The sequence below is a fragment of the Pogona vitticeps genome, chromosome 1 (assembly GCF_051106095.1).
Source record: "Pogona vitticeps strain Pit_001003342236 chromosome 1, PviZW2.1, whole genome shotgun sequence".
Lineage (NCBI taxonomy): Eukaryota > Metazoa > Chordata > Lepidosauria > Squamata > Agamidae > Pogona > Pogona vitticeps.
Window position 1 is genome coordinate 36,273,712 of NC_135783.1, and position 15,661 is coordinate 36,289,372.

General features: G+C 42.6%; 2 protein-coding genes across 4 annotated transcripts in view; one reads left to right on the plus strand and one right to left on the minus strand.

Moving 5' to 3' along the window:
* LOC110075406 (calpain-2 catalytic subunit) overlaps nucleotides 1-10,714 on the plus strand; it is a 71,261-nt gene extending 60,547 nt beyond the window's left edge. For both annotated transcript variants that reach the window (XM_078382990.1, XM_020786653.3), the window contains 2 exons: nucleotides 2,007-2,065; nucleotides 10,225-10,714. In XM_078382990.1, coding sequence (XP_078239116.1) covers nucleotides 2,007-2,065; nucleotides 10,225-10,248 — 83 coding nt within the window. In that variant the 3' untranslated portion in view covers nucleotides 10,249-10,714. The remainder of the gene's footprint in view (nucleotides 1-2,006; nucleotides 2,066-10,224) is intronic.
* Nucleotides 10,715-12,359: 1,645 nt separating this feature from the next.
* Nucleotides 12,360-15,661, minus strand: part of TP53BP2 (tumor protein p53 binding protein 2) — a 66,560-nt gene continuing 63,258 nt past the window's right edge. For both annotated transcript variants that reach the window (XM_072990815.2, XM_072990817.2), the window contains 2 exons: nucleotides 15,401-15,600; nucleotides 12,360-13,540 (listed from right to left, as the gene is read on the minus strand). In XM_072990815.2, coding sequence (XP_072846916.2) covers nucleotides 13,499-13,540; nucleotides 15,401-15,600 — 242 coding nt within the window. In that variant the 3' untranslated portion in view covers nucleotides 12,360-13,498. The remainder of the gene's footprint in view (nucleotides 13,541-15,400; nucleotides 15,601-15,661) is intronic.

A 15,661-nucleotide genomic window follows, 5' to 3' on the forward strand; every position in this document is an offset into this window, starting at 1 on the left:
TAAGCACACTTTCTGTTTTGGTCATTGTGCAGGTTATTTGTTAGTGTCAGTTCATGTCATATAAGTCCCCTCAATGGCTGCTTGGGTGTAGCTCAGAAAAGGGGAAGAAGGAAAGAAGGATATAACTTTATAAAATCTTTCTGTTAGAGCAGTGGTTCCCAATCTTTGGGTCCTCCCAATGTTCGTGGACTACAATTCCGAAAAATCCTGGCCAGCATAGCTAGTGGTGAAATCTTCTGGGGGTTTTAGTCCAGGAACACTTAGGGACCCAATGTTGGGAAAAACTGCATTAGAGAACAAGTGGTGGTAACATTGGCCAAGGACTGAAGTTCTAACAAAAGGCTAGATTAAAATTTTTCTCCAGAGTGAGGTGAAGGTTGGAAAAGGGGTCCAAGGGTCCCATATGTATGGAGAAGAGAATGTGAAGGAGCACACTGGATGTTTGTTTTAGGTAGTAACGGCCAGATCAATGGACAGGAGCTGAGTAAACCGGCAATCCAGCTGAGGGAGGATGAGGGATGTCACACCAAGGCAACAGTTTTAAGGCCTTCAAAGCACAGCTCAAGTCTATGCAATAGTGGTTAGGTTTGCAATTGCAGCTTATTCTATGCAGGGGTTTTAAATGCTATTAAATAGCGTCTTATATTGAACCACCAATTGGAGGTAATCACAGGTGCTTGTGCAGGGAGCACCCAGCAGGCAGTTTCCAGCCTATAGGAGAAAGGTTCCTAATTCCTGATGTAGTAGTTTCTGGAAGTATACTGTTACAGCTTAGAAAGATAAAGGTAAAGGTTCCCCTTGACATTTAGTCCAGTCGTGTCCGACTCTAGGGCGCAGTGGTCATCCCTGTCTCCAAGCCATAGAGCCAGCGTTTGTCCGTAGACAGTTTCCATGGTCACGTGGCCAGTGCGACTAGACACAGAATGCCGTTACCTTCCCACCACGGTGGTACCTATTTATCTACTCGCATTTACATGCTTTTGAACTGCTAGGTTGGCAGGAACTGGGACAAGGGACGGGAGCTCACTCCGTTGCGTGGATTCAATCTTAACGACTGTTGGTCTTCTGACCTTGCAGCACAGAGGCTTCTGCAGTTTAACCCGCAGCGCCACCACGTCCCCTGTCTAGAAAGATACTATGACCATTATCCTGTTGCCTGAACACATAATGAAAAGGCAATTGCATAATCATCCCCTATGTTCTGGAAGTTTCCTCAGCGCATACTGGATGTGAGAAATGATTTGCACAACAGGAAACAGGCCAGATCAGGGGTAACATTTACATAATTGCCCTTCTGCTCCAAGTATAGGCAATAGTATACTGGCCTTTGGATCCTTCCTCCTATGTGGCTGAATCAACTTTATATCTAGAATGATGTTCACATTCCCAATCAGATATTGTAGCATAAACAGCAAGGGCACAAGCATCCATCGAGAGGCAAGAACCAGCTCTGCCTTTCTGGAGTTTAGATGAACGGATTGCCTTAGCTGAGCTATTGTGTGTAGCTCAGGATGAAACATTGAAGAGGAAGAGACAGGAAGCTAGGATCTTCAGTTTTTCACTGAAAATAAATCTGCATATTACTTTTATAATAATCTTTTTTTTTAAGTAGGAGTATGGGCTGAGTATAAAATCTGATCCATTGATAATTGAGTATTTTAAAACAGGTGTGGGGGATGCCAACTTAAAAACTATATTTTTCCGCCACACTAGTAAATTAGGATTAGAGAAAAGGCATCTATTTAAATGAACTGTAGCTTTTTCTCCTAAGCCTCTAATTGCTGTATGGTGGTTTTTTTTTGGGGGGGGGGTATTTTAAAGGAGGAAAGAGTAATAAATAGTCCCTCTTCACATATTCCAGGACTTAACAGCTATTTAAATTTGTTTAGAATGAATCTGCAGTTTTCTGCCCAATTTCTTACGCTGAAATTTTTTTACTGCTTTGTACCATTCTGGAATTCTCCACTTGTTTATTCCTCTTCTGTTCGCCTTTTCCCTCCATACAGAGATATTTAAGAAACTGGATACTGAGAAAAACGGATCGGTACAGATGAATCTTGCCACTGTAAGTTAACAAGATTGTCAATATCTAAAACATAGTTTTGGCAGAAGCTAAAATCACTTTAGATGAACAATCCTTTTTGTAACACATTCTGAATTGGTATTCTAGTTGCCTATCTAGTATCCCAAACCCTAATATCCATTTTTAAAATAGCTTCTGTCACCCTCCTACAGAGGCATGTGTGGTTTCTAGCTGAGGTGGTAAACTTATCAGAAACAGAAAGTTTTGGGGCTTATGGCTCAAAACACACAGCGCAGCTGATTTTGCACAACATTGGGAGGTCTGTTTTCCTGCAATCACAGGCTAGTTTATATCTCCAGCACTTCAGGGAGTATGAACAGTCACCACTGAGCCTTGGGATCAGGAACACCCACCCACTCTCCTTTTGAATATCATTTTTCCATGCAGTGTGCCTATACAAGATTACACTTGCAGGCTTGAAGTGAGAATTAACATATAAATTGTCTTTTCTCAGAAGTTTATTAAAATAATGGAGTACTTCAGTCTCCTCTCAAGTTAAATTCATGAATTTTTGCTTCGCGCTTGTTTCTTCCTGACTGATGTATCTGTCCCTTTCAGTCATTAAGGAGGTGTGTGGAGCCCACAGGCATCGAAAGCAGTGTACTAGCCCTGTCCCATCCATCCTCACACTGAATGTGGAAATGCAGCTGTGTCTAAGAAGGGGGAGCACTCCTGAACTCGGGTAGCCTCTTCCTGTGAGCAAAATCCTCATAGAATCAGTATGCTGGCATTCATAAAGAGGCCACCCAGATCCAGAAGCTTCTCCCTCTTCACACATAGTTCCATGTTCCACCTTACAATAAAGGAGATGGGGCTACCATATCCCCCTTAATGCATGTAAGGCTGCTGCTACACTGGCAAGCTCAATCAGTGCAATTCAGCTTTGCTGCAGCATGATTCACAGCCTATTTTATATTTCTGTTCAGATTCGGGGATCACAAAGAGACTATGGATTGTTTCAGATGCCAATGTCTATGTTGTACCCCAATCTGATGCAGTTTGATATAAGCCACGGCCCCTTTTCCTTTGATCCCACTTTCTGCTGATCGCCAGCAAACCTTTTATGGTTCATTGTAAAGCTAATGGGCTGTTTAAAGTGTTGTCGGCAGTAGGAAAAAAGTTTTCCAGAGTTCTCCATAACATACAAACATACACATGCCATGGGAGCACAGCTGGCATCTGATGGCTGTTGTGGGTGCTCACTGGAAGGACAGACCCTGAAGCTGAGGCTCCAGTACTTTGGCCATCTCATGAGAAGAAAAGAGTCCTTGGAAAAAACCTTGATGTTAGGAAAGTGTGACGGCAAGAGGAGAAGGGGACGACCGAGGATGAGATGGCTGGACAGTGTCTGCGAAGTAACCAACATAAATTTGACACAACTCCGGGAGGCAGTGGAAGATAGGAGGGCCTGGCGTGCTCTGGTCCATGGGGTCACGAAGAGTCGGACACGACTAAACGAACGTGGGTTTTTGGACTGTTTGGCCCTGTTCTTGAGGTTTTTCTTTCTAACATTTCACCAGTCTCTGTGGCCGGCATCTTCAGAGGACAGGAGTCAGAATTCTGTCTGTGCTCTGGTGCAGTTTGTTGGATAGTTCAGTATTTATAGCTGTGGGATCCACTTTTGTCCTTTTCAGGAGATTGGGTGATTATGATGATCAGTGTTTCGTGTGTGTGTGTGTGTGTGTGTGTGTGTGTGTGTGTGTGTGTGTGTGTGTATTGTTCTGATAAGGGGGAGAGATTATCTGTCACTGTGATTGATGGGTGTCGTTAGCTGGTCTTTTGTGTGCAATGGTCACCAGTCCTTGTGGCTGGGAGAGTCCGTTGACCTTTTGCAAGCTATATTTTTCAATGGTGGGAGTCAGGCTTTGTTGAATTTTAAACTTTCTTCTTTTTTGTTGAAGCTCTGCTGTTGTTTGTGGATTTCAGTGGCTTCCCTGTGCAGTCTAACATAATGATTGCTGGTATTGTCCAGTACTTGGGTGTTTTGAAATAGAATTTCATGTCCAGCTTGTTTTAGGGCATGTTCAGCTACTGCCGATTTTCCCAGTTGTTTTAGTCTGCAGTGTCTCTCATGTTCTTTGATCCTGGTATGGATGCTGTGTTTTGTGGTTCCAATATATACCTGGGCACAACTGCAAGGTATCTGGTATACTTCTCCAGAGGTGAGGGGATTTCTTTTGTCCTTTGTTGACCATACATTTGTTGTATTTTTGTAGTGGGCCTGAATACTGTTTGTAGGTTGTGTTTTTTCAAACGTTTCCCCATGCAGTCCGTGACTCCTTTGATGTATGGCAGAAATACTTTATTTGTGGGTGGTTGTTTTTCCTCTTCAGCTTGGTGTTGTTTTCTTGGTTTGATGGCTCTTGTGATTTCATTCTTGGAGTATCCATTTGCCTGTAGGGCCCAATTCAGATGGTTGAGTTTGGTGCTGAGAAATTGAGCTTCACAGTTCCGATTTGCACGGTCTACCAGTGTTTTGATTACAACTCTTTTTTCCTATGTGTGGTGGTTAGGGTTTTTGTGTATGTGGGTTGTCGGTAGACCTTGTGTCCCAATAGGAGGTTAGTTTTGCATATGACCATAACATCTAAGAAAGGGAGTTGCCTCTCTATTTCTTTTTCCAAGAGTGCAGCAAGTTTCATGCATTTGTTATTTATTGACCCATGTAAGACACTCTAAAAATACATGCATCTATTTTGGTTCTGCACATATTAAGCTGTGTTCTAGGAAATTTTTTTCTATTTACATATCACTATCAATTGACTATGGGAGGCTAGCCATTCCCAAGAACCATTCCTTTCCTATGTACTGTGAGTGGGGTGGGGGTATTATTCAGGGAGTGGCTAGTCTATCTTGCTGCAGCTTTTGATGCCAGGAATGGCAGCAATTCTCCCTGTGATCATCTCAGTCTTTGACTAAAGCACTGGTTCTTAACCTTGGGTTACTCAGGAGTTTTGGACTGCAACTCCCAGAAGCCTTCACCACCAGGTGTCCTGACTGGGGTTTCTGGGAGTTGCAGTTCAAAAGCATCCGAGTAACAAAGGTTAAGAACCACTGGACTAAAGTACCTATTTATTTATTTATTTATTTATTTATTTATTTATTTATTTATTTATTTATTTATTTATTTATTTATTTATTTATTTATTTATTTATCCATCCATCCATCCATCCATCCATCCATCCATCCATCCATCCATCCATCCATCCATCCATCCATCCCGCCTATCTGGTAGTTGCGACTACTCTAGGCGGCTTACAGACTCGTAATACTATAATAATAAAAAAGAGTTATTACATTAAATAGTCAATACTTCAAGATAGGGAAGAAAAAATGAGAGATAAGCCACAAAAGAAAAAAAAGGAGAGAATCAGATATTAACTGGAGGGGAAGGCCTGCCTGAACATCCAAGGTTTTAGTTGGTTTTTTAAAATACCCAGCGAGGGGGCTGCGCAAATCTCCGGAGGGAGATTGTTCTAGCGGCGAGGAGCCACTACCGAGAAGGCCTGGTTTCTTGTTTTTTTTCCTTCCGGGCCTCCCTTGGCGTCAGGCTTCTCAGCCTCACCTCCTGGCTCACACGAGTGACACGGGTAGAGTTTGGTGGGAGTAGACGTTCCACCAAGTATCGAGGCCCTAAACCATTTAGGGCTTTATACGTAAGCATCAAGACTTTGAAGTCAATGCGGAACAGAATGGGCAGCCAATGCAGTGTGGCCAGAATAGGAGAGATGTGGTGGTATTTTCTCACTCCACTAAGGAGTCTGGCCGCCGCATTCTGCACCACCTGGAGTTTCCGCATCAACTTCAAAGGTAGTCCCACATAGAGCACATTACAGTGGTCTAATCTTGAGATTACAAACACATGTACCAAGGTAGTGAGCGCCCCCACATCGAGATAGGATCGCAGCCAGGCTATCTGCCACAGATGGAAAAAGGCAATATGGACCACCGACGCCACCTGAGTCTCCATGGTGAGCGCCGGGTCCAGATGGATCCCCAAGCTGCGGACCCCACTCTTTGCGGCAAGGGCGACCCCCCCAAAATGAGACAGAGTCACCCAAACTGCTAATGGTGGGGGCACCCACCCTCAGCACCTCCGGCTTGTCTGGGTTCAGCCTCAGCCCATTTTCCTGCATCCATTTCAGTATGGCCCCCAGGCAGCGCTGAAGGAACAGAACGGCATCTCCTGCAGTTGATGAAAGGAGATGTAGAGCTGGGTGTCATCAGCGTACTGATGACCCCACCCAGCGGCCTCATATAGATATTAAACAGCATTGGAGATATAATCGACCCCTGTGGAACCCTACAATTGAGACTCCACGGGGCCGATACACTCTCCCCAAGCTGTACTCTCTGGGGACGGTCCTCCAAGAAGGAACGGAGCCAGGTAAGCGCCAGGTCACCGATTCCCAGCTCAGAGAGCTTCCCCAGGAGGATATCGTGGTCAATGGTATCAAAGGCCGCCGAGATGTCGAGGAGGACCAACAGAGATATTTTACCCGTCAGCCTCCCTCAATAGGTCATTATACAGGGTGACCAATGCCGTTTCTGTACCATAGCGCGGCCTGAAGCCCGCCTGAAATGGATCCAGGGTATGTTTCATCCAAAAGGGTCTGAAGCTGGTCCACCACCACTCTCTCCACCACTTTGCTGATGAAAGAAACATTGGCGATGGGCCTATAATTGCTGATTTCGTCCGCCGCCAAACTAGGTTTCTTTCTGATGGGCCTAATGAGTGTTTCCTTGGGAGCAGGAGGAACCTTGCCGTCAAGGAAAGACCCATTAATTATTGCTGTGGCCCATTCTGTTGTTGTAGGCCTTGCTGCTTTGATCAGCCAGGCTGAGTAAGGGTCAAGGGAGGAGGTGGTGGCATGGCAGCGATCAAGCGCTTTGTCCACAGTATCCGGTGTCTGGGCTGAAAGCGATCAAGGATCACCGGGCAAGACAGAGTGCTGGACATCTCTGCTCGACTCACTGCATTTAAAAAAGGAGAGAGCTCCTGGCGGATGGCCTCCACTTTAGATTTTAAAAATGCTGCAAATTGGTCCGGTGAAAAACTAGGGGGAGGCCCATCACTCAGACCAATTCTGAATAGGTCACGCTCTATACGGAATAACTCTGCCTGCTGATTGGACACTTCGCTTATCAAGTCAGTGAAGTATGCGTGAGTGGCAGCCTTTACCTTAGCCAGGTAGAGGTTAATTGCGACCCTGACAGCTATCCAATTATAATCCATCGGGTTCTTCCTCCACTTGCGCTCTAGCCTTCTCCTAAGCTGCTTCATCGCTCGTAGGTCCTGGTTAAACCCGGGCACAGGCCGAGCTCTGCATTGGAGAGGGCGTTTAGGCGTGATCATGTCTACAGCCCTGGTGGCAGCAGTGAACCAGCCATCCAGAGCCTCAACAGGAGCACCAGCCAGGTCAGCCGTAACACCTCTCATGGCATCCTGGAATCCAACAGGATCCAGTAGCCTTCGAGAGTGGACCATAGAAATAGGCCCCTGCTCCCTGCAAGGGGGGAGAGCCACTATGAGGTTACATTTTATTAGGTGGTGATCTGACCATGACAAGGGGACTGACACAAGGTCAGTCACCATCAGACCACATTCACTCCAGTTGGTGGAAAAAAACAGGTCTAGCATGTGACCTCCCACATAGGTGGAGCCATTGACAAGTTGGGACATGTTCAAGGAAACCATGGTTTCCAAGAACTCAAGAGCTGGCCCGGAAGTCTCTGCCCCCACGTGCACGTTGAAATCGCCCAAAACCAGCAGCTTCGGGGATCTCAACAATGCCATGGAGACAAAGTCCACCAGCTCCGGTAGGGAAATTGCTGGATTGCAAGGAGCGCGGTAACCCAGCAAAATCCCAATACCATCCCTGGCCCCAATCGATACGTGAAGAGCCTCCAGACCCAGCTTTACCACCGTGGAGCACCTAGTAACCTCCAGGGTGTTTTTATATATAATGGCTACTTCCCCCCGCCCCTCCAGTCTACCCTGGTGCTGGACAGCATAACCGGGGAGACAGGCGAGTGCCAAGGGAGGACCCTCCTCTCCGCCAATCCACATTTCGGTTATGCATGCCAGGTCTGCATCCTCCTCCAGGGTAAGATCGTAAATCATCTGGAGCTCATTGGACACAGACCTGGCGTTCAACAGCACCAGTTTTAGAGTGGAGGGCTGGCTGGTCTGACTACCTCAATATTGACGGTTGATCACAGTCTCAGAACAATGAACAGCCTTCAAACATCTGTTCATCGTTTTTATAACATAAGTAGGGACTGTCTCAGCCCCATATCTCCCTCTACCTGTAATCACAGAGATGTTCAAAGGCCTCTCGCTGGGAGGGCAGGCCTTCCATTCCATATCAAAGAAAAGAAGAGGAGAAAGAAGGGGGGAAAGAGGAGGGGGGAAAAGAAAAGAAAAAGAAGAGGGGGAAAGAGGAAATTAAATCAGTAACTAAATTAGTATAAACAGATTAAATAACAAAATAAAAATAAATAAACCAGCAGCAATGTAGTAAAAATACATAAAATAAAATACATAGAATGAGAATACATAAACTAAATACAGTGTAGTAACTAAAACCCCAAATTATAAGATAAATTATAAATGTACTAAACGAGAAAAGAAAAAACTTATTAGAAAATCTCAGTGTTTATCCCCCACATATAGTCCTGAGTTGTCTTCCTCTGCCACGTGACCTTGTCCTTTTTGATGTTATTAGGCTTGCTGTTATTAATGGTGCTTGAGTATGGATCTTGTTAGTGGGGCAGATCACACAGTTCTCAATGGTAGGTATAAAGTTCTTAATAATATGCACAAAAGGCATCGGAAACACCAAAGTACAAACTGGGAAAGGCGCTTTCATTACCATTTTCCACCCTTGAGAGCCGGGTAAGAAGGCATTAACCCAGAGAGAGCAGACAGAGAGAGATCTTAGGGAGAATACTGCCCTCCGGACACCCAACATGGCGCCAGCGTCCCAACGCTCCTGGACCTCATAGGCGCCCTCCGACAGCCTTCAGACAGCCGCAGAAGACCCAGCGCCCTCCTGGCGATCTTTGCTCCAGACGATCTTTACTCCAGGCGCTCCGTCGGGATCCACTCCGTCGGGAGGATCTTACCAGTCTCCAGTCCCTGGATCCTCTCCCAACGATGCCCTCCGGATCAGGCAAGTAACCTCTGAGCTCCGCCAAACAGCCACCAGCCGACCCCCGTGTTTCGAGCTCCAGCTCTGTCTGCACTCACACCACCGCCCGCTCCGACTCGCAGCAGCAGCCCAGGACTCAAAACTCTTCCCGAACACACACCCCAGCGCTTTAGATCAGGTAGGAGAGGGAGGAAACTCAGAGGAGTAGAAAGATAGAAATAAAAATTAAAAGAACAAAAAATAGCTCAAAAAAAAAAGAAAACAAAACAAACCAGGGCGGCGGCAGTGAAATCACTACCCGCCCACCACCGGCGCCATCTTGAAGATCTTTAGACTCCAAGGGGAACTTTGTCACTTTGTGCTTCAGCTGGGCACCTGGCTTCGCTCATCTCATTTCTCTGCACAGGAAAAGGATTCAGGAAGGGAACCTAATAACCAGATGGAAATATTGGGTTTTCTCTTCAAGGTAGTCTCAAGGGCTCAAGTCTTAACCAGGAGATCTTCACAGATTAAATCAAGCCAACAGTTGGAGGTCGCCCTCCTCTAGAATAATACTTAAAGACTTATTACAAACCATAGCCTGTGTCACTTGATATTTTAGAGTATTAATATTTCTTAGTCAAAAAGGAACTCAACACAGACACAATGGTCTTTATGAAATCTACAGTTCTAATTATTTCAGTCCCTTGTATACAAAGGCAAGTAAGTGCTCATTTTGACCCTTAATAATGCTTTTATCTGAAAGTTTGGGGGTGGTGGTGAAATGCCCATAGTTTCTATTAAGTTTAGTTTCCTGAGTTGGGGAGGCGGGATTGATTTGTGATGGGGTTTTTTTAGTACAGTTTATTGGCAAAAAGTACTTTCTCTGGACAGTTAACTTCCTTTTAGGAAATAGTATCACAATTTGGTTGAATTTTAGTTGGGTGTCCAAATTTATTTAAAGACAGATGTATCATTCCACACACACCCCTTTGTTTGTTCCACAGTGGGTGTGTTTTACTATTATATGAAGAAGCTATGGATCTCCATTGAAGCTGTTTCTGGAACATGAGCAACAATTTCAGACTGATATTCAACATGCAAAAACGAAGACGTTCCAAGACTACTGTTAAGAACAAAGCTGCTGAAGGAGAAGAAATGTATTTCTAAAAATGAATGCATGGTGGAAGTTGGCACCTTCAATATATAAGCTTTAATTTAAAAATGTCTTTCTATTATATTTGCTTAAGATTTTTCATTTAGAAAAAGTAATTTTAAATTAAACCTTAATGCAGATATTTAAGAAACTGGCAAATGGCAAGTAGCTGTTACCTTATGAAGAAGAGGTATAACCTTTAATTCTTCCTTTACAAACTAGGCATTATAAATACTAAACATCTGAAGAAGCATTCTGATGCTGGTAGTGAAACATATTGCAAAATTTTCAACCTCAGTTTAGAATGGTTGAAGACCAGTGCTCAGATCAAGCACATATCCATATTGAATGAATGGCATTTCCCTTGCCACAGAACTATAAGATGATGAAAATTACAATGTTCGGTAGTTTTTATATTCTTCAAATTACATTTAAGTCTTAAGTGCTGTCTAGATATGAGCCCAAAGTACTTTGTGACCCTTCGACAGAAGTTCCTTTCCCCATCCCTCCCTCGCTGGCACATCCACTTACCAGCTAGCGCATGCTGCTCTGTCCCTCCCCATCATGCGATCACCTCCTCCAGCAGCTGGCCACTCAGATGAGGCAAGGCAGGAATTCCTGCAGCACTGCCTTGGAGTGGCCAGCTGCTGGAGGAGATGGAGAAGGGATGTCTGGGCTCCTGCCCAGATGGGAAGATTGTGTGATAGTAAGGGACACTGCACCACATGCTGGCTAGTGAGTGGTGGAGCCAGTGAGGGGATGGGAGAAAGGAATGTGCAGTTGTGCTGCTGTGTAGACAACCTATGATGAAAGGGCACAAAGTACTTTGTGCTCATCTCTAATGCCAGTCTTTAAAATGTGGAATATGAGTTCTTGAATCAAATTAGCTATCAGATCAATCTGATCAGAAAGACCACTGTACAACTCAAATAAAATAAAGAGATTTGCACTTGTTCATCATGCAACAAAATTGCTGCCAGATTCATCGGCATCTGCTCTGATTTAATGACCGAAAGTAGGTATAATTAGAAAATGTGCTATGTTGTAGGAGAAACAGACAACTAAATTATGTAACGGCATTCCCTTTTCACTAGTGACTTAATGCAGGACATTTTTAAAACAGCTTTCAGAAAATCAGCCAAGCTAATAACTGCAACTACTGAGAATTGAATAAATTTCTTGGGATTACATAATGCCATACTGTCTACTGTTGTGATGTACCCGATAAAAGAATAATTAGATTATATTGACTATAATTTCACTCCATTTATAGTATATGATTGCAGTTACTTTTACAGTTACAAAGGTTATAATCTTTCTTCACTGTGGAGGAGGTATCACATGCTTCAAAAGTACTGGCTCGTGCTACTGAATGCAAAACATTCACATATATATTTCTTCTAGAAAAGGTAGTGAGAATTTAACCCCCAAAAATTATATCATATAGTTATCTTAAAGCTATTTGATCCAAGTATTCTAGAAGGAAACAACAACAACCCATGCTTGGGATTTGAGCATGAGTAGGAAAAAAAAGTTCCAAAGTAAGATTAGATGGCTGGAAATTGATCTAAGAGCCTTTCCCCATCTGGAAGACAGATTTAACACATTTAGGCATCAATAAAGCCTTGCTAATCAAGAATGAGGACTCAGGGTCAGCATGTGTATCACAGTCTCTAAGGAAAAAGTGAACGCTGCTGGAGTTGGAGATGGGAGGAAATAATTCAAGCAAGCAAGACTGTTGCCAGTATTAGATTCAAATAACTCAACTCAGCAATATAAACAAATTGATTATGGCAACAGATATCAGGTGCAATGTAATTTATAAAAGTTATAGGGCAAAAAGAACACTTTCCAAACCTAAAAACCACAGAATGCTGACAAGACAAAGAGCTACAAACTACAGGCATTTAATGTGTCCACGTCAGCACATGAGGACAACTCAATGACAGAAGCACTGTGTACCAAACTTGACATCAGACAAATCAATATTTTCAAAGCAAAAATTTAATCACAATTAAGAATAAAAAGACAGTTGTAACAAAATTTAAGATATGAAGTCTACACAGGTTTTTCTACATTTAATAGCCAAATTACAAAAGACAAGTTTTTTTTTAAAAATGTCTATAAACTACATTACCTCTTTTACAGCATGTACTCCAAATAATTCAGAATTCTAAAATGCTACCGCATTGTAAAGTTATTGCTCAAAGAACTGGGTTAGGTTCTTTAGTTTAAGTTGCATTATACCATTATTGTTATCTTTGCTACTAAGATACATTTCATACACAGACTGTTTGGTTAATTTATTAATAGTTCGACAGACTTACACTGTTTTTGTTTCTAGATGAGAGAATGATAGAAATTTAATAAACTATGGCCACCTATAACAGTGGTTGTGGTTTTCAGATGTTATTGGACTACAGTTTCCAGAGTCTCTGACTACAGGCTGCATTGCCTGGGACATCTGGAAGTGGATACTCAAGGATATATGGGGACCCAGTTTTGGGAGTCACTGGTCCAGAGCAGTGGTATTTAAATTCCAGGTTGCAGAGATATTTTCTTTTTCTACATCAGGACTCACCATGGACTGAATCTCCTCACGGAACATCAATACAAGAAATGGCTGTATGTCCACTTCTGTTTGGGGGTTGGGAGAAATGGTGGCTTTAACAGGAAGATTTGCCAGGAGAGAAAACTGAACCCCCTTCCTCAAATTTGATCCTCTTAGGCTACATGCATTTTGTAACCCACAAGCTGCATTTTTGTCCACTCCTGGTCTAGAGGAATGACTGGATGCTTTTATGATAAAAGATCGCAAAGGGGTAGAAACAAAGAAAGCCACCTGCAGAAGGAAAACAGGCAGTAAGTGACCATTCGTTTTCCAAAACAGAGACAAGTCCATTGGCTCGAAAGCAGCGTTCCAGATTGGGGAACATCTTCCACCATTTTTAATACAATCCATCCTTCATCTGTTTTCAAAGCATTTTCAATGTAGCTTTCATATCACACTGTAATCAAAGTGAGTCTAACAAAACTGATGCCAGCACAAAAAGAATGCATTCTTCTCTTAAAAAGGATGAAACCATTCTGCAGTTGGTAGTTCAGCAAATTGCTTCCAAATGCCTTCACGCCAAACTTCTCTGCCTTGGCTTAATCCGTGGGTAGAGCTAGAAAAGAACAGAAAAGGGATAGATTAAAATAATGAACTCAAGGTGAGTAGGATCTGTTGAAGAAACAGAGGTAAGAAAGAGAAGAGGCGAGAGGAGTCGCACAGTCTTTCCTTCTTCCAAATTTTGCTTAAAGGAAGTTTTGTCTTCTATGAACTGAGTTTTATATACGGGAAATGCAGATGATTATAACTGAACTAATTCACTTAAAGAGTCCTCAACATCTTGTGAACAGAGGAAACAGACAAGAAAAGCAATAAATACATTGTATCTTCTTTTGGCATTCTGTTCATGAAATGGCACTTCCAAGTCTACAAACAGTGTCATTAATGAAGTACATGGAATCTACACATGTTGAGAGGAGCATGCTTTCTGTCACAAAAGTCAACATAGAAATATGAAGATGGGTAGCCCAGGGTTGCTTCTCCCATATAAGCCACTCTTCCACCTCCAGGTCTGAGATTCTGGCTCACATGAAAAGGCAACATAAATACAGCAGTTCCCCCTCTTCAGACAGTTGCCAACCACAGCTGTATGGGGGCATGTTGAAATTGACATGGGCAATTTTAAATTTCATAAAAGTTGCCATGCTTTTATGCTCTAGATAGTCTTCAGCCTCCACAACTGCTACCATTTGTTGTGCTGCTTCTTCATAGAGTGTTTGCTATCCTAACCTTATGTTAAACAGAGAAGTAGGACTACAGTATACTTTGCAAATCCTGATGTTACAGCTAACACTTACAGTGGCAAACAACTGTCTCATGCCTATTCAAAGAAAGGGCTTATGTGTAAGTAGAGCAATATGAGTAATGACATAAGAAGCTTAACAAGAACTACAGAAATGTTAGAATGACCTTAAAACAAAAAGTCCAGTTCTTTATACAAGACTGAAAAACACTGCATGAAGCAAAGAAAAAGGAGTCTCCTTTTGCTGTTTGTTCCAAAAACATCTGGTGAAAAATATTTTTTTCAGCACAGATAAAACCAGCAGGCAGCAATATTTCTGACAAAGAGAAGAGATTCCATTTATAAACTTTATTTTGAAAGACCTAGGTTTCAAAGTCTTCAAAGCAGGCTTTTAAAAAAATGTTCATGTTTGTGAGTACATGGATTATCTGTTTGAAGATGCTAGGCATCAAATATTAATCATCTGAAACCAAGACTCTGGCAGCACTGGAGGATTATCTGCTGGGCCAGATATGCTAGACATGTATAAAGAGATTAAGAAAGAGAGGAATTATAAAGAAAATGATGCCAAAGTCCATCTGCTACCATTTTATTGTAATATGAAGACCCAATATGATACTAACAGAAGAGGTAAAGAGATATACCATGTTTCCCCAAAAATACGATAGGGTCTTATATTAATCTTTGCTCCAAAAATGTATTAGGGCTTATTTTCAGGGGATTTTTTTTTTCATTTATAACTATGTTTATTCAAATACAATCATGTCTTCTTCTGGTTGCTGCACAATGGTGGAGGGCAGGGTTTCACTTAACTAGGGCTTATTTTGGGGGTGGGGCTTATATAACGAGCATCCTGAAAAATCATACTAGGGATTATTTTCAGGTTAGGTCTTATTTTCAGGGAAACAGGACAGTGGGCAGAGCCCTGTAGAAAAGGAATCATAAACATACTTCTCCTGCTGTATGTACTGTCCCCTCTTGTTAGTGAACTTTTATGTTTTCCAAAAATTATTAACAAACACTTGAAGAAAACACAACGGCAAAACAAATACTGACAAATAAGAAACAATTTTTATAATTCAACCAAATCCAATCCCATGTTCTATGTAAATACTCCCCAGCTGCAAATATTCTCCAATGACCTCAAGAGAAATAGTAAATATTTCTACTTACGCCAAGTAAGTTACGTGCCACATATCCTTCCTTCTCATTTAGTTGTGCCCACCACCACTCAATTTCTTCTTCATCTTCCCGGCGCAGTACTGTCATGCAGTCTCCTGTTTTCATGGACAGTTCATCATCATTCTGGGCTTCATAATCCCAGAGTGCATAGACCACTCCTTTGTTCATTATTCCCATTTTCTCTTGCACTCCTACAACAGAGGTGCAAAACTAGGCATTTAAGTTAACTTCACGACATACCCATATACAACA